General features: G+C 50.1%; 3 protein-coding genes across 3 annotated transcripts in view; 2 read left to right on the top strand and 1 right to left on the bottom strand.

Annotated features, from left to right (window-relative positions):
• Sarm1 (sterile alpha and TIR motif containing 1) overlaps positions 1-15,015 on the bottom strand; it is a 22,797-nt gene extending 7,782 nt beyond the window's left edge. The window contains exons 1-7 of the mRNA XM_032912771.1: positions 14,261-15,015; positions 8,214-8,832; positions 6,151-6,363; positions 5,796-5,887; positions 5,451-5,686; positions 895-997; positions 638-827 (exon numbers count right to left, since the gene is read on the bottom strand). Of these exons, the coding sequence (XP_032768662.1) occupies positions 638-827; positions 895-997; positions 5,451-5,686; positions 5,796-5,887; positions 6,151-6,363; positions 8,214-8,832; positions 14,261-14,730 (1,923 nt within the window). The 5' untranslated portion in view covers positions 14,731-15,015. The remainder of the gene's footprint in view (positions 1-637; positions 828-894; positions 998-5,450; positions 5,687-5,795; positions 5,888-6,150; positions 6,364-8,213; positions 8,833-14,260) is intronic.
• Positions 15,016-16,507: 1,492 nt separating this feature from the next.
• Vtn (vitronectin) lies at positions 16,508-19,659 on the top strand. The gene is made up of 7 exons (XM_032912770.1): positions 16,508-16,653; positions 16,743-17,279; positions 17,359-17,498; positions 17,677-17,833; positions 17,960-18,112; positions 18,903-19,262; positions 19,471-19,659. The coding sequence occupies exons 1-7, from the start codon at positions 16,590-16,592 to the stop codon at positions 19,578-19,580; spliced, it is 1,521 nt and encodes a 506-aa protein (XP_032768661.1). The 5' UTR covers positions 16,508-16,589; the 3' UTR covers positions 19,581-19,659.
• Positions 19,660-20,914: 1,255 nt separating this feature from the next.
• Sebox (SEBOX homeobox) lies at positions 20,915-21,929 on the top strand. Its single transcript, XM_032914261.1, has 3 exons — positions 20,915-21,083; positions 21,231-21,391; positions 21,552-21,929. The coding sequence occupies exons 1-3, from the start codon at positions 21,056-21,058 to the stop codon at positions 21,927-21,929; spliced, it is 567 nt and encodes a 188-aa protein (XP_032770152.1). The 5' UTR covers positions 20,915-21,055.

Here is a 21,929-nt window from a genome sequence, read left to right as displayed (position 1 = left end):
TGTGTTTATGTCTGTGTGTGGATATTTCAGGTACCTTCAGAGGCCAGAAGAGGGCATTGGTTCCCCTAGAGAGGAAGTTACGGAGCCTGTGCACAGCCTGATGTAGGTGCTGGGAACTCCAGTTCTCTGTAGGAGCAGCACGTGGTTTTACCATCTCTCCTGCCCCTAACTAGCATTCTTAGTACATTTCTCAAATTCTGCCTCCTCCATGAAGCCTACCCTGATCATCTCAGCCCTGGCGTAGTGCTCACATTAGTCAGTGTGGGCAATATTTTACGGTGGTTTTTCTTTTTCAGTTTTAATTTTAATTTTATTTTATTGAGACAGGGTCTCACTGTACAGCCCAGACTGACTCCAAACTCACAGAGATCCATCTCTGCCTCCCAAGCGCTGGGATCAACAGTGTGGACCACCACCACTCGGCTCAAGTGTTATTTTTTCCATGCATTTTTATCTCTCCCCGATCTGTGTAACCCTAGAAATGGATAAGACAGGTCAGTCATTCCTACTTTGTAGATGAGAAGACTGAGCTGGGAATTGATTGTGGCTGGGCGAGCAGACCACGAGGAGTGAGGGAAAACCTGGAGCCTTCCACCCCGGGCGATGTGTCAGCACAGAGGCCCAGGTCAGCACCTACCTTGTGCACCCAGTCCTTGCAGTCATGGTCCTGCATGCACTTATCCAGCGCTCCCGCAGACAGCACCAGCACAAAATTTCGAGCCGCCATAACACTCTGGATGAGCTTGTCCTCGAATTTGCCAGCCTCCAGCTTCTCCACATCGATGAAGACACTGAAGCCATGCAGCTGCAGGTGCACCTTCAGGAGGCTGCAGGGGAGAGGGTCAACACTTTGGCCTGGCCCCAAACCCCATCCACCTGCGCGCCCCTTCTCACCTGGCCAGCTGGGAACCAGAGTTCCTGCGGTAGCTGATAAAGACATCTGGGGTGTCTCCACTGGGCTTGCCTCCGGTACAGGGCAGCGGGGAATGTAGCATTTCTGGAGCCAAGGAAAGAGACACGGAGGTGAGGGCGGCCCTTCCCCACTACTTATTACGAGGTCTGTCATCTTGGAGACTCGGTCCCTGTCTATTCAAACTTCTCAGGTCGGTCTGGGCAAAGTGACTTGCTTCAGAAAGGGTCGTTACTGCTCAGTGAGCCCTGGGCCAGGAAGGATCTAGCTTGAGGGCACTGACCTGAATCTTTAGCTTTACCTTCCTTCTGAACTGCAGACAAACTTAGCTAGTTGCCCACAAGCACTCCAAACTGAGCCTATGTTAAGCCAATCCCGCTGATCCTTCTTCCTCTTTCCTACTGGAAACCCAGGCTTCTACCTCAGCTCCTGCCTTACATTTTAGTCGCTAAATGCCGGTACTCCTCAGTTTATAGTAGTGTATATAGTACTATAGCCATCTGAGACACCCACGGTGACTATGACTATGTAAGGGAAGCTGTATTGACTCCACCTCCTAGATGTCCTCGCTTAACCCAGCCTACATCACAGGGGTCCCATCATATTAGTCTGCAGCTAAGCAAAAGCATCCGATACAAAGCCTGCCTCACAAAAATCTGATCTTCTGAACGCTGTGATGAAAGTGAAAGTGGAGCGGTGCTTCGCATCACCATGAAGGGGAAAAGCTGCAGTCTAGGCACAGCGGCTTGTCACCCCAGCACTGGGAGGTGGGGGCAGGAAGATCACAAGTTCAAGGCTAGTCTCAGCTATACAGCAAGTTTAAGACCAGACCCAACTACACAAGACAAGACCTTGTCTGATGCAGCCCACATACACACACACACACACACACACACACACACACACACACACACCAGAGAGAGAGAGAGAGAGAGAGAGAGAGAGAGAGAGAGAGAGAGAGATTATAAGTCAAACTACTGTAAGCAGGGATCTTCTAATTCACTAAGCTTGTACTGGTGGCCGGCTGCCGACCTCAGTGCTCAGGCTGCAGCAGTAACAAGCCAGAGTAAATGCTCCACCTGGTGAAGCTGCTGCACTGTACTCGGCAGCAGGCTCCTGGCTCTGTGCTCTCCCTTCTACCCACTCAGCCTCTGGGACATCAGCTTCCTCGATGGCCCCCCAAGCCATTCTGTATTATCCACCCTATTCCATGTGCCACATCGTCAGGGAGAGCTTCCTAAAATCACCCTCTGGGCATGTCACTGCCCCTTTTTAAAAAAACTGCATGGGCCGGTAAGATGGCTCGGAGGGTAAAGGCACTTGCTACCACGCCCGCCAGCCTGAGTCCAGTCCCAGGGACTCAGTAGGCAGGAGAGAACCAAGTCACAAGAGCTGTTTTCTGACTTCCACCACGCGCCCCCCAACACTGACACAGGTGCACACACACACACACACACACACACACACACTCATACACACTCATACACATTCACAAACTCTCACACACATTCTCGCACAGTCTCTCTCACACACTAAGGTAAGTAAATGTAATAAGATAACAAACTGCGTGGGTAGGGAACTCAGCTCAGTGGAGGCGAGCTTGCTCCTCACATGCAAGGCCTCACAGCATATGACACACATACCCCAAAAAAGACGAACAAGTATGAAGAATGTAAAGCATGCATGTATGGTAGGTGGCCACGCCTGTAGCCCTGGCACTGCAGAACGGAGGAGGGTGGAGAAAGGGATCTCCAGAGCCAACTGTCACCTAGCTTAGCCAGGTGAACTCTGAATTCAGTGAGACCTGGTCTCAAAAAATCAAATCAAATCAAATCAAATCAAATCAAATCAAATAAAATCATGCAGTTGGGGCGGCTCACAGCTCTAGCGCAGCACTGGGAGTCAGGCAAGATCTCTGTGAGTTTGAGGCCAGCCTTGATCTGTTTGTGAGTTTCAGGCCAGTGGGGCTGTGTAGTGAGACCCTGTCGCAAAACAAACAAACAACAAACAAACAAACAACAACAAAACAACCAGTGACAAGCAATAGATGAAGAAGGCACCCCAATATTGACCTTTGGACTCCACACGCATGAACACACATGCAGACATACAGAGGAGCTACATGCAAACAAAATAACAAAATAAAACAGTAGGCTGTGGTAGCTCGTGCCTTTGGGCTCAGCACTCAGGAGGCAGAGGTAGCCTGGTCTACTTAGTGAGTTCCAAGACAGCCAAGGCTGCACAGAAAAACCCTGTCTCAAAAAACCAAAATTAATTAATTAATTAAAATTAGAACAGAACAAAACAAAAAAATGAAGATTTCGTGGTTCTTTATTTCCCAGAGTAGCAATTATTTTTGCTTTAGAAACATATTTTTGAAAAAGAAGAAGAATGGGGTTGGGGATTTAGCACAGTGGTAGAGCGCTTGCCTAGCAAGCGCAAGGCCCTGGGATTGGTCCCCAGCTCCGAAAAAAAGAAAAGAAAAAAAAAAAAAAAGAAGAAAAGAAAAGAAGTCTTAGCCAGATGAGATGCCACACACCATTAGTCTCAGCTCTTGGGAGGCAGAGGCCAGTGGATCTCTGAAGTTCAAGGCCAGCGAGCTCCAAAACTACACAGAGAGATTCTGTCTCAAAAATGAATGAAATCAAGGCAAAGAAAGAACAGCAACAAAAGGAATCCTGGATTTACAGAAGCTGCAACTGAAAGCAGGAGAAACAGTCCCTGTTGCCGTGGAGGTGCTTGGTGTGTTCTTGCCTAGTGGACGGATAAAATGAAATGAAATGGATTCATCTTCTAATAATATCCATAATTAACACCCGCACACATTTGTCTGTTGAGGATGCAGAAAAATATATGGGCTCAAATCCCAGTTGTCATTTAATGGCTTTTATAACCTTGGAAAATGTATTCAGATTTTTTTCATTTTATTATCTCTAAAATTAAAACCTATGATGGAAATATTCAGTTACAAGCTTTTCAAAACAACTTGAGCTGGATACTGCCATGTTTAAATCCCAGTACTCAGGAGACCGGGCGGGCGGATTTCTGTGAATTTGAGGCCAGCCTGGTCTACAAATTGAGTTCCAGGACAGAGAAACCCTGTCTTAAAAAACAACAACAAACAAACTTGCCCCCAAGGCCCTGGGTTCGGTCCCCAGCTCCAAAAAAAGAAAAACAAAACAACAACAACAACAACAACAACAACAACAAAAAAAAAAAGGTCAGAAAAACAAACAAACAAAAAGGATGGAGAGAGTCAGGTCACAGACTTGGCGCACAAGAGCCTTTACCCCCCCTGAGACATCTCAGCAGCCCTAAGAGCCTCTTTTTATTCTTTAAAAGGTTTTTTTTCTTTTTTCTTTTCTTTTTTTTTTTCCCAGAGCTGGGGACCGAACCCAGGGACTTGCGCTTGCTAGGCAAGCGCTCTACTCTTTAAAAGGTTTTAAAAGTTAATTTAAAATACTGAACTTCCACAACATAGAATGGTCATAAAATAATTGGGTTATCCACTTTGTTTTGGTTTTTGGGACAGGATCAGTTTACATAGCCCTGGGTAGCCTTGGACTCCATTGTATACCAAGTTCACCTTGAAGTTTCAGCAATTCTCCTGTCTCCACCTCCCACATGCTGGAGATTACAGGTGCATACCTCACACTCAGTTATGAGAATGTATGTTAAAAGCTTACTACAAGGTCTTGAGAGATGACTCAGAAGTTAAGAACACTGGCTGCTCTTCTAGTGGACCCAGATCCAGTTCCCAACACTCATATGGTGACTCACAACCATTTGTAATTCCAGTTCCAGGGGCTCTGATGCCCTTTTCTGGTTTCCATAGGTACCAGGGGCTCATGGGGGTATACATACATACACACACTCATGCACATAAAATAAAAATCAATCTTTTAAAAAACATGACTGGGATATATAGTTAATATATACATATACATACATATATACATATATATGGCTAAAGAGCAAATTGTTCTGTGGAAATAAGTTAGTAAGAAAAGGGAGCTGCCCCCGAGGCTCTGCTCGGACATACCACCAGAACTCAGACTTCGTAAAATGTTGGATATATGATAACGCCACCCCCTTAGTCCCACCCCAGACCACAAACGTCCCACCAATAACACCCACGTACTATCCTACCTCTCCTAACACTTGCTCAAGCTGCCCCTGCCTGGCTGTCCTTCCTGTTCTTCCTGCCCTCACATATCCCTTAAAACCTGGACAATCCCTCCTCCCAAGTCTGAACCGTGGTGACCAAGACAGGCAGTGATTCCTCTGGGCTCCCATGAGTCCTGGGAATGCTTCCTCCTGTGGCCACCTGCTGACTGTATCCTTACTCTTGTTCTGGTACCCATCTCCGGCGGAGGACTCCTTATGGACAAAAGGAAGCGAACTAATCTTTACACCCTCAGAGCCCAGTCTAACCCAGCCAGATGCTCACTCCTCAAGGGAGGCTCTGCACCTCCAGCCTGGTCCTCCCCTCCCTTTCAGGTTTGGAACTGGAGCGGGTTTCCCAGGTGTGCTCACTTACCTCTGGCTGCAGAGAGGATGCGCGTGCGATGCACCCCCAGGCGGATGCCACAGTCCTCCAGGAGCTGCTGCTCTGACACGCGGTGCAGCAGGGAGCGGTCCAGGCCGCAGCTGACCAGGCCATAGGTGTACTGGCGGAAGCGAGGATCCAGGCTTCCCAGCCAGTCTGCTAGGTTGCTGCGGTCGCAAGTAGCATAGCTGGCGAAGGTCTTGAGCTCAGTGAGCTCCCTAAAGAACCTGCCCGGGAGGTAAAAGACTATGAAGTTCTGATGCTAAGGGTGCTAAAGATGAACCTGGTGGCAGGGGCTAAGACCCAACTGGATTAGACTGGCTGGGGGCTCCTTACCTCTTGCGAGTGATGCTTGATTTCATGCCTAGGTCTGTCTGGAGTTCTTCATCTGTGAGTCGTAGAAGCAAATCACCATCTACCTGCTGATCCTGGGGGAGGGGTAGGTGTGAGGAAGGCTCACCCCTCGACCCCAAGATGCAAGGGGGAAGAACAGGAGGTGGTAGTGGAGGCTGATGGGACCCCGAAGGTGGCTGAACGCGGGTTTCCCACTACTAAAAGGCCACCTTGGAGAAGCTGGCCTGAGGACTATAGGGCACCCGGACACCTGTGCTCAGGACACCCCCCAGAGGCTGCGTGACCCTCGGGGATGCTCTCTTTCGATAAAGGGGAAGGTGGCTGCCCACAGTTCTACCCGAAAGTTCTCGCAGTACTGGGAGTAGCCGATCTGCTGCAGCCAGGTCTGGACCTCAGCCTCCTTCCAGCTGGCCACGCAGGGTAGGATGCGCCTTGGTACCTCCTCGCCCAATAGGCGCAGCGCGCGCTTGGCCAGCGCCGACGTGGTGCCATTTGTGGAGTAAGAAACCAGGCGTTTCAGGCTCTGAATGGCGCCAATGTCGCTGAACACCTTAGGAAGGAAGATGGATAAGGGCGCCTGAGGTTCCCAGCTCCCCAGCTTGCCACCAAACGTGGCATCTCCTGCCTCTTCTCAATGAAGGCCCACCAACTGCCCTAGCCTTCATCACTAAGTCACCCCTCATACCCCCGTCCCTACCTGATTAGTAGGACCTCCTACTTCCATGCCTATACACCCTAGGAAGAAGTCTGTAGTTCTCAATATGGCCGCGAGGTGGCAGCAGACCTCCACACTCCCAACTCCCGCATCTGTGGAGTTCCTAAACCTAAGGGTTCTTTTAGCCTGATTGGAATCCCACTACTTCATGGAAATCCAGTTTGATCAATAACTCCTCCATGTATTTCGCTTTGATTCCACACCTTCAGTTGGCCCTACTACCACACTCTGAATGTCCCTGTCACTAGTTGATCATGGACTGCCAGTTGAGGACATGTCTTAGTCACCACATGGAGTGGGACTTAATACGTCTTTGTTACATTTCATTCATTTGTCCTTGATGAGAAAGGGCCGAGAAAGCTAAGGGTCAGTGTTGCTGTGTAGTGCAAACCAGAGGTCCCCTCTCTGCTCACCGCTGTCACCAACTCCCAAGGGACCCCAGAGTAATATAAAAAAGATTGACAGTGTAGTGACAATCTTAAACCTGTACTATTTTAAGAACAAAACCCACAAGCTCTTTGTAATGAAACTCGCTAATCCCATGAGAAGGGCAAGTGCCGGTGATGTGGTCTGACTCCCTCAGTTTTCCAGAAAAGTAAAAAAATGGCCCAGAAGAAGGAAGCCAGTTGCCCAAGGTCACACAGTAAGTCAAAGAAAGTGCTGTGGTTTAGATCTCGGGCATGGGGACTCTCTGTGACTCAGATGACCCTTATTTAGCTGATACACTGAGGTTCTACCCCAAGGCTCTGTCTCCAGCTCTTTCCCATATTGTAGATGCAGGTGAGGAAACTGCCCACTGAAGATATTCCCAACTGGATATCTGCTGGCACCCTAAATTCAGCCTACTAGTCTCCCTTTTTTTTTTTTTTTTTTTTTTCGTTCTTTTTTTCGGAGCTGGGGACCGAACCCAGGGCCTTGCGCTTCCTAGGCAAGTGCTCTACCACTGAGCTAAATCTCCAACCCCTAATCTCCCCCTTTCACTGTGATCTCTTACCCAGTTTACCTCCTCATACTCATGGCCAAGGGCTCCTTCAGCCCCTGCTCCCTTTTCATTTTTCTTTTCTTTTTTTTTCTTTTTTTTTTCTTTTTTTTTTTTTTCCCGAGCTGGGGACCAAACTCAGGGCCTTGCTTGCCTAGGAGCGCTCTACCACTGAGCTAAATCCCCAACACCTGCTCCCTTTTCTAAGGATCAATCCTTTCTCTGTCTATTGGATACTACTGTCCACACCCTCCTTTCTTCCACTTTCTCCCCTTTCTTTTGTTTCCTGTTTGTTTTGTTTTTTTGTTTGCCATTTGTTTGTTTTTGAGAGGGGTCTCTCTGTAGCTTTGGTTGCCCTGGAACTTCCTCTGTAGACCAGTCTGGCTTTGAACTCTCAAAGCTCTGTCTACCTCTAACTCCAGAGCGCTGGGATTAAAGGCGTGCTTTACTACCACCTGGGTCCTTCCTCCACTTTCTTAGTTTGTCCCCCAGTATCCACGGCAGCCTAGAGCTACCCTTGTCACACCCCCATCTATAGCAGCCAGGTTGATCTTTGTAAACATCAAGGCTCTCAGGGCTGAAGAGATGGCTCGGCAGTTAAGAGCACTGGCTACTCTTCCAGAGGATACGGGTTTAATTCCTAGCACCCCCATGGCCACTCACACCTGTTTGTAACTCCAGTTTGAGAGCACCAAAGCACCAGTACCTTGGTCTTTCCCTGTAGGCTTTTGATGGCAGCCTCGGCGCACAGGTAGAAAGCCCCTATGCACTGAGCCTCCAAACGCGACGAATCGAGCAACAGCACCAGGCTCTGCAGGTCGTCTGGTCCACGACCCTGGCTTGTGTCACTGGCATCCACCAGGCAACGAGCGAAGCGGCCAGGATCCAGCGATGCCACCAGCGGCTCGACGAGCGCCAACGTGCCTGAGTGCTCGACCTCGCGTTCTACCTCCTTGTTGGTAGCCAACACGGCCACCGCCAGGCAAGCATGCAGCCGCAGCAACTCGTCCTCTTTGGAGAAAGCGAGCGGGAAGAGCCACTCGGCGGCGCGCTTCTCCACCATGCACCGCTGCACAGTCTGGCCCCCGTGCAGCGCGCAGTTCGCCAGCGCCAGCGCGCAGTGGCGCAGTAGCGCTGGGTCTGTGCGGCGGCACCAATACAGCACCGCGTCGAGGCCTCCGGCCGCCACCAGCCGCTGGCAGGTCTCCTCCGAGTGCTTGAACATGTGCTCCAAGATGCCCGCCACACTCCGTGCCAGCTCCACAGGCTCGCGTTCCTTCGCCAGGTTCAAGATCACGCCTAGGCCGATGCGCGCTACGCGGTCCCTGCCGAGACACAGAAGGAGAACGTCCTGTGACTGCAGTCTCCGGAGTTTGGCTTTCTCATGGAAGCCTGGTCTGATCTCTGGGCCTCACGAGTGTCGTAAAAAGACATGGCGGGCAGTATTATTACCCTTTCTGTTCTGATCTTGACTTCTGTCTCTTTGATTATCAGGAAGCACTAGCCTGGACACAGCCACCACCTCCTCTACTCTCTCTCCAAACAGGATTGAATGCTTTTAACTCTATGGCAGATCCCTGGGTCTTCCTGGGCCCTTCTCTTCTGCCTTCTTTCTTTCTTTGCTTTCTTTCTATTTTATTTTATTTTTATTTTTTTGTTTTGTTTTTGTTTTTTGCTTTTTTTTTTAAGATTTTTTAAATTTTATATATGTGAGTACACTGTCAATGTCCTCAGACATACCAGAAGAGGGCATCAGATCCCATTACAAATGGTTGTGAGGGTTGGGGATTTAGCTCAGTGGTAGAGCGCTTGCCTAGCAAGCGCAAGCGCAAGGCACTGAGTTCGGTCCCCAGCTCCGAAAAAAAGAAAAAAGGAAAAAAAACAAAAACAAAAACAAAAAAACCCAAACAAATGGTTGTGAGCCAACATGTGGCTGCTGGGAATTGAACTCAGGACCTCTGGAAGAGCAGTCAGTGCTCTTAACCACTGAGCCATCTCTCCGTCCTTCTAATGCTTTCTAATTGCAAACATAAGACACCTCATTTCTCGACTTCAGTCTCCCCATCTCATAATGGGAAAATAATACGTAGCTTATAAAAGTATTATCAGGACTATTACAATATTCCACAGAGGTAGGAGAAATGGTCAGCCATTCCGAGTGCTTGCCACTCTTGGAAAGAGGTCCAGAGCTCAGCTCCCACATCAGGCCGCATGGCTCACAACTCCTGTAACTCCAGTTCCAGGGAACCTTTGCTCTCTTCTGGTCTTGTAGTGCACCTACACACACAGGCACATACACATACACCCATGGACGAAAATAAATCATTAAAAAGATAATCCATAAAACGCACTTGGGACAGAGCTGTCACAATGTGAATTTGTCATTTGACGTATTACTAGAAGTGCGTCACTTTTAACCTTGCCTCTGAATGACTCCTCCCTTCATGTTTCATGACTGATGCGTGATTACTTACTCACTTGGTGAATGTTTTGAGGACCTACTGTGTGCCCAAGTTGGTACTAGAGAGGTTGATGTTAAACAGTGATTAAGCCTGACTGTATCTTACTCAGCCCCAGCAAATAAGGCCAGCCATGAGCAAGCAACCAATGAATGTCCCAGTTCACTGTAGTAAGGCACCATGCTAGCAAACTAGATGACGTCATGGAGGAGGGATGTGTCTACGGAGATTTTTATCTTGGAAATAACATTGAGAAACCTGCCTGCAAATAGTTAAGAGCAGAGCCGTGTGTGTGTGTGTGTGTGTGTGTGTGTGTGTGTGTGTGTGTGTGTGTTATGTGTGTGTGTGGTGGTGGTGTGTGTGTGTGTGTGAGAGAGAGAGAGAGAGAGAGAGAGAGAGAGCGAGCAAAGGGTCCTGACACTGATGAGTTCCTCTGTTTAAGAAGGAAAAAGGAGGCCAGAGATAAACACAATATCTAGCATCAGCAAGGAAAAGGAGAAAATCAAGAAGGGGTTTACTAATGCATAGAGTATGTGTAAGTAAATATTCAAACCAACCAAATGCATCAAATTCAATAGAAAATGGGCAGAGTCTTAAACAATATAAATGATTTATTAGCAAACAGAAAGAGACACTTCAACCTTCTGGTAGTCAGAGGTTGGTACTCGGAATAGACATTGCCTAGCAGGTCGGCTAACACAGGGCTGGAGGGTTGTGAAAGTCCTGAAGCACTGGGGGAGGGGTGCCCACTGGGTGAGTTACATCATTGTAATACAAAGATCTTTTTTTTTTTCATTGTTGTTTTTGTTTGTTTCTCGACAGGGTTTTCTCTGTGTGGCCCTGGCTGTCCTAAAACTCAGTAGGTAGACGGGCTGGCCTTGCACCAGTATGTAACTTGAAGGATCTTATGACCATAACATAAAGTTGGAAAAAGAAACATAGTGTACTATATAATACAGCATCATTTATGTAAATTAAGAACACCTGTATTCAAAACAATCCTGAAGGTTTTACCGAGTTGGACACAGTAACAAATCTGTAATCTCATCTACTCAAGAAATTGAGAACTACTCTGGAAGTGGTAGCACAGGTCTTTAATCCCAACACTCCAGAGGTAGAAGTAGGTGGATCTCTTGAGTTCCAGACCAGCCAGGTCTAAAGAGTGAGTTACAGGACAGCCAAAGTTACACAGAGAAATCCTGTCTCAAAACAAAACAAAAACCCACAAACAAACAAAACAAAAGAAGTTGAGAATTGAAAGTTCAAGGCCTGGACTATCTTGAGTTGTAGTCTGGTTTAGGCAACTTATAGAGTCCTTGTCTCAAACAGACAGACGGACAGACAGACAGAGAGATAGACAGACAGGCTTGGGATGCAGGTCGATGGCAATGTGCTTGTTTACCATGTGTAAGGTCCTGAATCCAATCTGTAGCATCACAGAAAAAGAAACAAAGGTCTCTCTCACCAGATACAAGAAACACATTTAATGGTTGTTTAGGGATTAGGTCAGAAGGACGGTTGGGACATGAGCCAGGAGAAGAGGATCTTCCATTGCAGACACAAGTACATGCAAGCGTAGGCTTGCAGCTTTCAGAGAGTGGGTACCCCCGGGGAACTAGCCACACTAAAGCAGAGGGTCCAAAGAAAGTGGGGAAGAAATACATCCTGGCAGTCTTTTCAACTCCCACAGGGTGTCTGCACTTTATCTTTGGAACCAACAGGAAGCCACTCAAGAGCTTTGGGAAAGGAGTATCCAGTTCTGGTTTAAGCTTGAAGAAACTGGCTGCTGCAAGGAGGATATGCCTGGGGCAGTTCCTGGAGGCCTGCGGCTAGCAAGCAAGCTGCCTATTCAAGGTAGGGGCGAAAACTTCCTGTCTCACCTACTTCAACAAATAGTGACTTCCCCTAGTCAGGTTACTTCCAATGACAGAATTCTTGCTCTGTGGATGTCACAGTGACCACAGTACCTGAAACTCTGTGTGCCGTGCAGAGTCTGGCTACGTCCTGGACATGCTGTTAGTTCAGCAAAGTTTTTTGCTGACCTCATCACGCAGCCTCTCTATAGCCAACCTGCAAATGGACAAATGGGTCTGAACTATCCAACCACCATGGATTCTAGAACTCAAGCACTCCTTTTACCAAGGAGGAAAGCTAAGGTCAAACAGGAGTCATGGCATGCCCAAGGTCACAGAGTTTCTTCATCTTGACTTTGAATTAGGTAAACTCCTAGGCTATTCAGGCTAGAATGTGCATAAGAAATCGTCTCAGGACTGGAGAGTTGGTTCCCTGGTTTGGAGCACTGGCTGCTCTTCCAGAGGACCTGGTTTCAATGTCCAGAGCCCACTTGGTGGCTCCAAGTTCCATGGGTTCTAACATCCTCTTCTGACCTCTATGGGTACTGCACATACATGGTACACAGATATATACGCAGGCGACACATTCCTATACATTAAAAAAATAAAGCCATCTCACCTAACACATTTTCAGAGGACTAGCCTCGGGCCCAGTGAAGTGAAAGGCTTACTCTGGAACATCAGTTCACAGCTGGAACCTTATTCTGACCTCTAAGTCTTAGCCTCCAGCCCCCATCTTTTCCTATGCCCAGACACCTTCCTGAAGTTCAAGCTATGGATGGTTGTGAAAACTGTAAATTCACTTCCCAATTCTGTTCTCTGAGATTGTGAGTCTAATGGAATGGCCACAATCTTTGTAGATTCACAGGCTTACTTTCAAATCCCAGCTGTCAAGTAAGGAAAAAATATATATATATAATTTTTGCATATATGCAAATATATACATGTATGTGTGTATGTATTCATGCAAATGCTTGTATGTGCCCCGCCCCCCTCTGGAAGGAGATACTAAAAGCTTGTTCAGTGGTTTTCCTCCAAAGAGGATTTGTTGAGAACTTTAACATTGTACCACGTGTTGTACACCTTTGCGTTTTGAATTTATGTGTAATAGTTTTCTTTCTTTATATTAAAAATTGTCTCCTCTATTATTCATCCACCATTTAGAGGAAGCCACTTATCTTCCTCAGTATATTCATTCTGTCCCCCTGGTGGAGTGGCTCTGTGATTTTAGAGGGCCGCTGGCTAGGCGGTGCCCTCACTGGGTATTATGGACCAGAGTTGAAGAGCCCCACACTGTTGACGGTTCCGGGGTCAGAGCCAGTGAGCTACGATTCTGGGAAGTGGCTGCAAGCAACAGCACCCAGGGGACATCCAGAACCGCCAGAATAGGATGACAAAAAGAGGCATCGAGGAGCCTGACTGATGGAGGGTAAACACAGATCCTCCCGTGTTCCCTCCCTGTCTCTCTCTCCCTTCCAGTCTTGTCCCTGATGGCTGAGTGCAGAGCTCATGAGTTTCTGGGGGGAAAAACGAGAGGGATAGCGGGCCTTGTGCCCTGTCCTTGGTCCTGAAAGGTATCCGCCTTTGTTTGGGGACTTACAGAGATTACTCTCTCAGAGCTGTCGATAAGTGAGGATAGTCATTTTCATTCTTGAAAACGTGTTGGCATGTTTGCGTCATGCTTCCTGCACCCACTGTCCACAGGTACCACCAGTTCTAACTTCCTGACCCACATACCAAGCCCACACCAGCCAGAATGGGCCCCGACACACTCAGCAAGCACCCACTCCATTTTCCAGTTCTCCCTACTCATGGCCTATCTCAATCAGGACAGCGGATGTTGGGTGAGAGGGGTTAAGCAAGCAGAACCCTACCTTGGGTCTCCCAACCTAAATCGTTCTGTTTGTGTACTTTTGACAGTTGTATAATTCCCACATATCAAAGGTGATCGAAAATGCCAAAGAAACACCCCTCGCTCATCCCCATGACACTTGTGAGGGCTGGATGCTGAAAGTGATTCCTCCAAAAATTCTGAGCTGAGAGCCTGAGATTTCGGCGAGAATTAGGAGTGTGACAGCCTGTTTTGCTCTGGCACCGGAAGACCGAGAGAGTGAGTCCTCCAAAGACTTCATAATAGTTCAAAGAAGGTCCCAGGAAGTAGGCAAAGGAGAAGCAGCCGAGCATAGTGTTTCCATATACAGAGGAAGGGAAGATACCTCAGTTTTCTCTCCCCCTACCATTTCATCCCAGAAAAAAACTTTCTGTTCCTGATCAGACGCTGCAGAATGAGGTCATGGCTGGCCTGGTGAGAGGGTAGCACACAGAAAGGCACCCAGATGCGGGGGAGAACTATGGGCTTAGGGCGAAATCATCAATGGGATGCCATCTCCAACCACCTCCACTGCCTTGGCCGCCCCACACCTCACGGCGCTCTCCCTCACCGGTTCTCAGCCACCAGGATCTGCTCCAACAAGCGCGCGGCCTGCACGCGGGTCTCTAGCTCCGGTGCCTGAAGCAGCCGCAACAGCAAGTCGAGGCCACCGTCCAGACGTATAGCATCGCACAAACCTTGGGCCACCTCGCGGCCCACGGCCGGCAGCAGCCAGGCTTCCTCTACCAGCTGGAAGACCTCGGCGAGGCCCGCGCCCACCGCCCGCGCCGCGCTTGCCTGTTTCAGCTCGGACAGCGCCTGCTGCAGCTCCGGCAGCGAACGCTCCAGGGCGCTTTGCACCTCAGTGCCCACCCCGGGCGACACTTCGCGAGACCCGCGACCGCCCGCAGCCCACCATGGGCTGGTGCCGCCACTCCGATCCGGTCCCGGTACTGTCAGCCGATCGGCGCCCGGCCGTGGGCCTGACATGATGAAGAAGCGGCACAGTTTGTAGGCGGAGAAGAGCAGCGTCAGGACCATGGGCGCTGGGCAGCAGGGGACATGCCAGGCCTTGGAGGGCCGGGGCCTGGCGCAGCGACCCCGGCCTTGGGAGGAGAAAGCAAAAACCAGGACCTGGTAAGAGCTCTGGGCTATAAGTTTAGAAGCAGAGGGAGGAGGGCAGCTCGGGGACTCAGCGGCTTAGAAAGGGGATGCAGGGAGAGAAGCATGAACCGGACGCGGGAGGGTATAGATGCGGGAGCCCGGAACAAAGCGCAGCTCCAGTCTCTTGCACCGCGGAGCTGAGATGCTCAACAGCAACCACGCCTCTGAGTAGCGGAGTCAAGGACTAGATGCCCCACCTCTAAGTCTCGTAGGCTCCGCCCCCGCCGCAGGCGTAAGACCCACCCCAGATCTCCAGTCACGCCCACACCTGGCTCCGCCTCCTCTCCCTAGACTCCCCTTTGTGGTGTGTAAGACGTAGTAGAAAGGGCTGTGAAGAGCTGTCCTCCTGTTTCCCACTGCTCGCTCTTCTCGCCCCCTTCCTCCCCCGGTAATGTGGAAGCAAGCTGGCTGAATGTATGCACGTCCCCTCTGGATGGTTAAAGAGTCGCAGTTGAGATTCTTAAAGTCCTTTAATGCCATTTAGGCTTCACACGTCTGTAGGGAGGAAAATTTCGTGTTTCATTTTGCCGCTGAGACTACTGCAGTCCATAGAGAGGTGACACGAAAGGCACGCCCACCTATGATTACAGAACAGAAAACTTAGGGGCTTCAGAAGCGTGCCGGTGCCTGACATTTGGCCCCAAACCTGACACTCCACACCAGTGAGCGTTTTCTTTATAGAGGGATCACACTTAGAGTCTAAAAAGTATGCCCAATGAGTCCATTTTTAATAAATAAGGTCATGGAAGGTGGGTCCAGGAGGGTCCAGTGTGGATCCATAGTTTAGTGGAAGTCTCATGAATGGGATCTGGGACTTTAAGAGCACTAGTTCTTGCAGAGGACCCGGGTTTGATTCTCAGCATCCAATGGCAGCTCATAACTGTTCAAAACTCCAGTTCCAGGGGATTCAAAGCCTTCGTCTGACCTCCACAGACACAAGGCATGCATGTGGTGCACAGATGCACCCGTGAGCAGACACTTATACACAAAACATAGAAGAAAGAAATCTTAAATTTTAAAAAAAGGAATGGACTCTGGCCTGAAGCATTAGAATCCATTACTTCCTATGCTGTGACACCCAGCTTAAAGAGAACAAGGAGAGGCCAGAAATGAAGCTCTGTTCTTTTATGGGAAGAAACGAAAACCTCCCCCAGAGTGCTTGCTGGCTCTCCCTCACCCCTCCTTCCACTGCCCTAAATATCCCTCTGTGAACTGGGGGTGGGATGGGACAAGCACCTAGCCAGGCACGGATGTGACTGATCAAACAGTAAATCGATAACTGCTTATGGGAATGAGTTGGAAGCTACTCCAGGCACCAAACGTTTTGTCTGTTTTAGCTCATGGAATCTTTCAACACCTGATGAGGCAAGGCACCATTTTATAAAAAGTAAGGCTCAGGAAGATTAGCGTGACTGGCTCAGAGGGTGACAACACCGGCTTTCTTCCCACCTTCCCAACTAAGCTTGTTATCCCGCCTGCCCATGACCCTGCTGACTCTGGTCTTGGCGAGGGTTCTGTTTCCCAGCTCTCCTGGGGCTGGGGTTCTGGGAATGTGACCCTTTGCTGCAGCTGTGTTTGGAGGATGGGAACGGGGCGGGGTCAGAGGATGAGCAAATAAAGGCAGAAACCCAGGAAAACAGGAGCTCTTCTTCAGTCTGATTCTTTCCCCAGGCAAGACAGTGAGACTCCAGAAGCTCCGAGCCCGGCTTGCCAAGGCCCTCTGCTAGAGGCCTGCCATGGCATCTCTGAGGCCCTTTTTCATACTAGCCCTGCTGGCATGGGTTTCTCTGGCTGACCAAGGTGTGGGAGGGGATTGGTGGGCATCTAGGGTAATGTAGGGTGGGCAGGTGCCCTAGACTGGGTTGTAAATCTGATATTGCCTCTCGTAGAGTCATGCAAGGGCCGCTGCACTCAGGGTTTCATGGCCAGCAAGAAGTGTCAATGTGATGAGCTTTGCGCCTACTATCAGAGCTGCTGTGCTGACTACATGGAGCAGTGCAAGCCCCAAGGTGAGGTCAGAGCCCTGATGGGTGGGCCAGGGGTTCCCTCCACCACTGGACACTCACTACTTCCCATTCTGCCTGCAGTGACTCGGGGGGATGTGTTTACCATGCCAGAAGATGAGTATTGGGGCTATGACTACACGGAGGAAACCAAGAACAGTACCAGCACTGGCGTGCAATCCGAGAACGCCTCTCTACACTTCACCCTAAAGCCTCGAACCGAAGAGACTATAAAGCCAACAATTCCTGATCCTCAGGAACAGTCAAACACCCAAGAACCTGAAGTGGGGCAACAGGGAGTGGCCCAAAGGCCTGACACCACTGATGAAGGAACCTCTGAGTTTCCAGAAGAAGAGCTGTGTAGTGGAAAGCCCTTTGATGCCTTCACAGACCTCAAGAATGGTTCCCTTTTTGCCTTCCGAGGTGACTCTATGGACAGGTTTGATGGAGGTAGTGTCTGCCTTAGGAACATCTGCTTCTCACACAGTTTCCCCTGTTCTAGGTGAGTATTGCTATGAGCTAGATGAAACAGCAGTGAGGCCCGGGTACCCCAAACTCATCCAAGATGTCTGGGGCATCGAGGGCCCCATCGACGCTGCCTTCACTCGCATCAACTGTCAGGGGAAGACCTACTTGTTCAAGGTACCAGACCTAAGTCTGAGTCAAGGTAAAGGGTGACATGGAAGGTGCTGGGAGCTGTGAAGACAAGGCAGTCAGAGACTCCAGGAGCTAGTGACAGTCAGTTTAGGATATAGGACTGCTTCTGTCCCCAGCAGTATGTCTCCACCCTTTCATCACTCTTTTCATCTCTGCCCTACAGGGTAGTCAGTACTGGCGCTTTGAGGATGGTGTCCTGGACCCTGATTATCCCCGAAACATCTCTGAAGGCTTCAGTGGCATACCAGACAACGTTGACGCAGCCTTAGCCCTTCCTGCCCACAGTTACAGTGGCCGGGAAAGGGTCTACTTCTTCAAGGGTACTCAGGGTGGGAGGAGAAGGGGGCAAGTGGTGGAGTCCCTATGCTATCCTCCGATTCCTCTCTGCCTTGGAGTTCCTCAGCCTTAGTCAGATCCCTCCTGATGCCATCTGCTCTGCTCCTCAGGAAAACAGTACTGGGAGTATGAATTTCAGCAGCAGCCCAGCCAGGAGGAATGTGAAGGAAGTTCTCTGTCAGCCGTGTTTGAGCACTTTGCCTTGCTTCAGCGGGACAGCTGGGAGGACATTTTTGAACTCCTCTTCTGGGGCAGATCCTCTGGTATGGAGGGAGGGCAAGTCTGGCTTCTTTTTCTGGAAAGTGGGTTTGAAGTAGGGCTGGGCTGTGATGGTGAGGGGTCCGGGGGGAGGGGCCTGGAATTGTGGCACCATCGATCAAGAGCTGTTTGCTCTGGCTAGACTTTGCTTCTGTTGACTTTGGGGAGTGAGGCTTGGCTCCATTTGGACCCCATACCTTGGACTTTGCCTAACACAGGAGAAGGAGGGGCTGTGGCTGAGGGGCTTAGAAGGGGACAGAGATATGAGGGATACAGTGGAAAGAGGACACAGGAAGAAGCACTGGAAAGGGAGTCTGGGGCCTGGGACCTGGGTACTGAGTTGTGTGTCTTTTTTTTTTTTTTTTTTTTTTTTTTTTCTCTTTTCTTTTCTTTTTTTCGGAGCTGGGAACTGAACCCCGGGCCTTGTGCTTGCTAGGCAAGCGCTCTACCACTGAGCTAAATCCCCAACCCTCTGAGTTGTGTGTCTTAGGCAAGGCCTAGGAAATGAACTCGAAAGGTCCTACTGGAGCTGGGTGAGGCGGCACATGCTTTTAATCCCAGTACTCAGAGGCAGAGACAAGGGATCTCTGAGTTAAGGGGCCAGCCTGGTCTTCATAGAGAGGTCCAAGCCAGCCATGGGTAGGTGCTGAGATCCTGTTTCAAAAACAAACAAACAAATAGGTAGATAAGTATGTAGATAAGAGGATAGGCAGGCAGACAAACAGAGACATAATGCCTTGCTGGAGGAATCAAAGCCTGAATCCTCAAAGTGCATTAACCCCTTCCCTGTTACAGATGGCGTCAAAGGACCCCAATTCATCAGCAGGGATTGGCATGGTGTACCAGGGAAAGTGGACGCTGCTATGGCCGGCCGCATCTACATCACTGGCTCCACATTCCGCTCTGTCCAGGCCAAAAAACAGAAGTCTGGGCGTCGAAGTCGAAAACGCTACCGTTCACGCCGAGGGCGTGGCCATAGCCGCAGCCGCAGCCGCAGCCGCAGCATGAGCTCCCGTCGCCCATCGCGTTCAGTCTGGTTCTCTTTGCTCTCCAGCGAAGAGAGTGGGCTAGGAACCTACAATTACGATTATGATATGAACTGGCGCATACCTGCCACCTGCGAGCCCATTCAGAGCGTCTATTTCTTCTCTGGAGGTGGGAGCCCCTTCTACTCCGTAGACTGGTTTTGGCTAGGCCTTTCCCGCAGGTCCTGGTCCCTGGATGCTGAACACAGCCTGTAGATGGTGACCCTAACTGCCTGGTGGATGTTCACCTTCCCTTCTGAGAAAGCTGTTTTCCTTCTTGGGACCATGGACAGGACCAGGCAGAATCTCACATACCCTCTTTCCATTCTCTCTTTCAGACAAGTACTACCGAGTTAACCTTAGAACACGGCGAGTGGACTCTGTGAATCCTCCCTACCCACGCTCCATTGCTCAGTATTGGCTGGGCTGCCCAACCTCTGAGAAGTAGGAATCAGCACCCACACAGCTGAGCTTCAGAAACCTCGTCCTCCAGCTTTTTCCTCCCAGCCCAATAAAGTGTTGGCCCCGAGTTTAAGACTACTGTCTTGAATAGGGTGGGCAGCCCTGTCCCCTTGTCTTAGGGTTTTACTGCTGTGAACAGATACCATGACCAAGGCAAGTCTTATAAAAGACAACATTTAATTGGGGCTGCCTTACAGGTTCAGAGGTTCAGTCCATTATCAACAAGGTGGGAGCATGGCAGCATCTAGGTAGGCATGGTGCAGGAGCTGAGAGTTCTACATCTTTACCTGAAGGCAGCTAGTGGAAGACTCACTTCCAGGCAGCTAGGGTGAGTGTCCCATGCCCATAGTGACCCACCTACTCCAACTATGCCACATCTTCAAATAGTGCCAGTCCCTGGGCCATGCATATTCAAACAATGACACCCCTGAATAAAGGAGGGCAAGTGGAGCTCTCAGGACTGATTGAGGGACAGAGAAGACCCTCCCTGGGCTCAGATGCTCTTCCTAAATCAGAGCATGGAGGCTTGTGAGAACCCTTCCTTCTGAGGCCCTGCCACCTGTCAGTTTCCCAGGCATCGTCCCCAGGTGAGCCTTCTTTGATCATGGAGTCAACCAGGACCTTGGAGGGCACGAGTAACAGGACGGGGTGGCATTCAACTCAGCTTTGCTGTCCATCATAAATCTGTAATACAATTAACTCCTGAGCCACAGAGACAGACTTCTACAACATGAACCCTAATGGGGGCTTTTCTCCGAGGCCTCTGTCCTGGGCATAGGGCAGGGAGAGAGAGAGGGGGGAGGGCAAGAACAGGAAGGACTCGACATACAACTCCTCCCTCATAGTAAAGCAGCTCAGAGCACCCTCACGAAAGGGGGGTGCTATAAATGTAAATGTCTTTGTGAACCCCTGGTTCACCTATGGAGTCTTCCCTGGCTCTAGGATGCTGGGTCGGCAGCCCTGAGGGCAAGCTGGTGGTGACATCTGTTCCCTATCCCTGCTGACAGGAGGCGGCTTCAACAGCATCTCCATCCTATCCAATTTCACTGTGTAGTCCTCAGAGAGTGGGGCAGGAATCCACCCTCTTTCCCCTGAAGGAAGCCAAGACCAGTATACTTGGGAATTTTAGGGCACAGCTGAAGCTGTGGGTTTCTGTGGTTTGAGGGAAGAATTTCACAAAGTACAGGATTGAAGGTGTAGACTGTCAGAGGCTGAGGTTGAGGAGGGAGGTGTGACCAGCTTCTTAGTGAAGGTGGGTGTGCATCAATCTAGTCAAACCCAGATCTCTACCAACCCCAATCCTGCTGTGTTTCCCACTTCTCAACCTATCTTGAATGAATGCCAAGCCTCTTTCCTCTAGAGGCGGGGCCACCCCTCTGAACGGCTTAAAACCCTAAGGCCCAAGTCTGGTGTGGGACATAGCTGGGGCATGGCTCTCCGGCTCCTCACCCTGTCAGCTCCATGGCCAGTCCTGTGGAGGCATCTCCAGGTGACCTGGTGGGGAAAGGGTAGGTAGGTCGAGGAAGTGTAGCGAGGTGGGATGGGGAAGGGTGAGGAGAGGAGGGAATAGGGGTTGCAGAGGCTGACCAAGGCTTTGAGGCTGGAGTCTTGGTTTGATTCCCATCCTGACCCACAGGCTGTGCCAGTGGGTTGGGTCCCCATCGGAGGAAGAGGACCACTTTTAGTGTTGGGCAGTTGCTGGAGCTGGAACGGGTATTTGCAGCTAGGCCCTATCCTGACATCAGCACCCGTGAGCACCTGGCTCAGATAACTCACCTGCCAGAAGCCAAGATCCAGGTGAGTCACAAGAGCCAACTTCTGGGCTCAATACACAGCCTTTTCTCTCTGGGATGCCCTCAAGTTGTTTTCTGTCCAGTGTGCGTGCTTGTGTGTGTGTGTGTGCGTGCGCGAGGACATGTGCTGGTGCCAAGATCTATCCCTTCATCTTTCCTATCAGGTGTGGTTCCAGAACCGTCGAGCCAAGAGAATCAAGGACAGAAAGCCAGGAGCCCTAAACGCCAGGCTGGAGCTTCCCCCAAACTGTCCTCTTCCAGACACTCCCCAGCTATCTTGGGACCCTGGAACACCAAGCCATCCTCCACACTCTACCAGTTCAGCTCAGCAGACTTCCGCATGCCCACCACAGACCTCCTGCCTAGCCCCCATTTTGGGTCCAGGGCAGAGTTGGTCAGGGGCTAAAGCTGCAGCCCCATGGGGGACAAGTGGGGTGTCAGGAGTTCACTCTTTAGAGCAAATTGTTCCTCAGACTTCACTGGGCAACCTGTCTGACCTTATCTATACCTCAGCCATCGTCACCAATGTAGACCACTCCTAA

Source organism: Rattus rattus, chromosome 9 (genome assembly GCF_011064425.1).
Source record: "Rattus rattus isolate New Zealand chromosome 9, Rrattus_CSIRO_v1, whole genome shotgun sequence".
Lineage (NCBI taxonomy): Eukaryota > Metazoa > Chordata > Mammalia > Rodentia > Muridae > Rattus > Rattus rattus.
The sequence above is the reverse complement of the archived record's forward strand: the minus strand, read 5'-3'. Positions and strand labels throughout refer to the sequence as shown.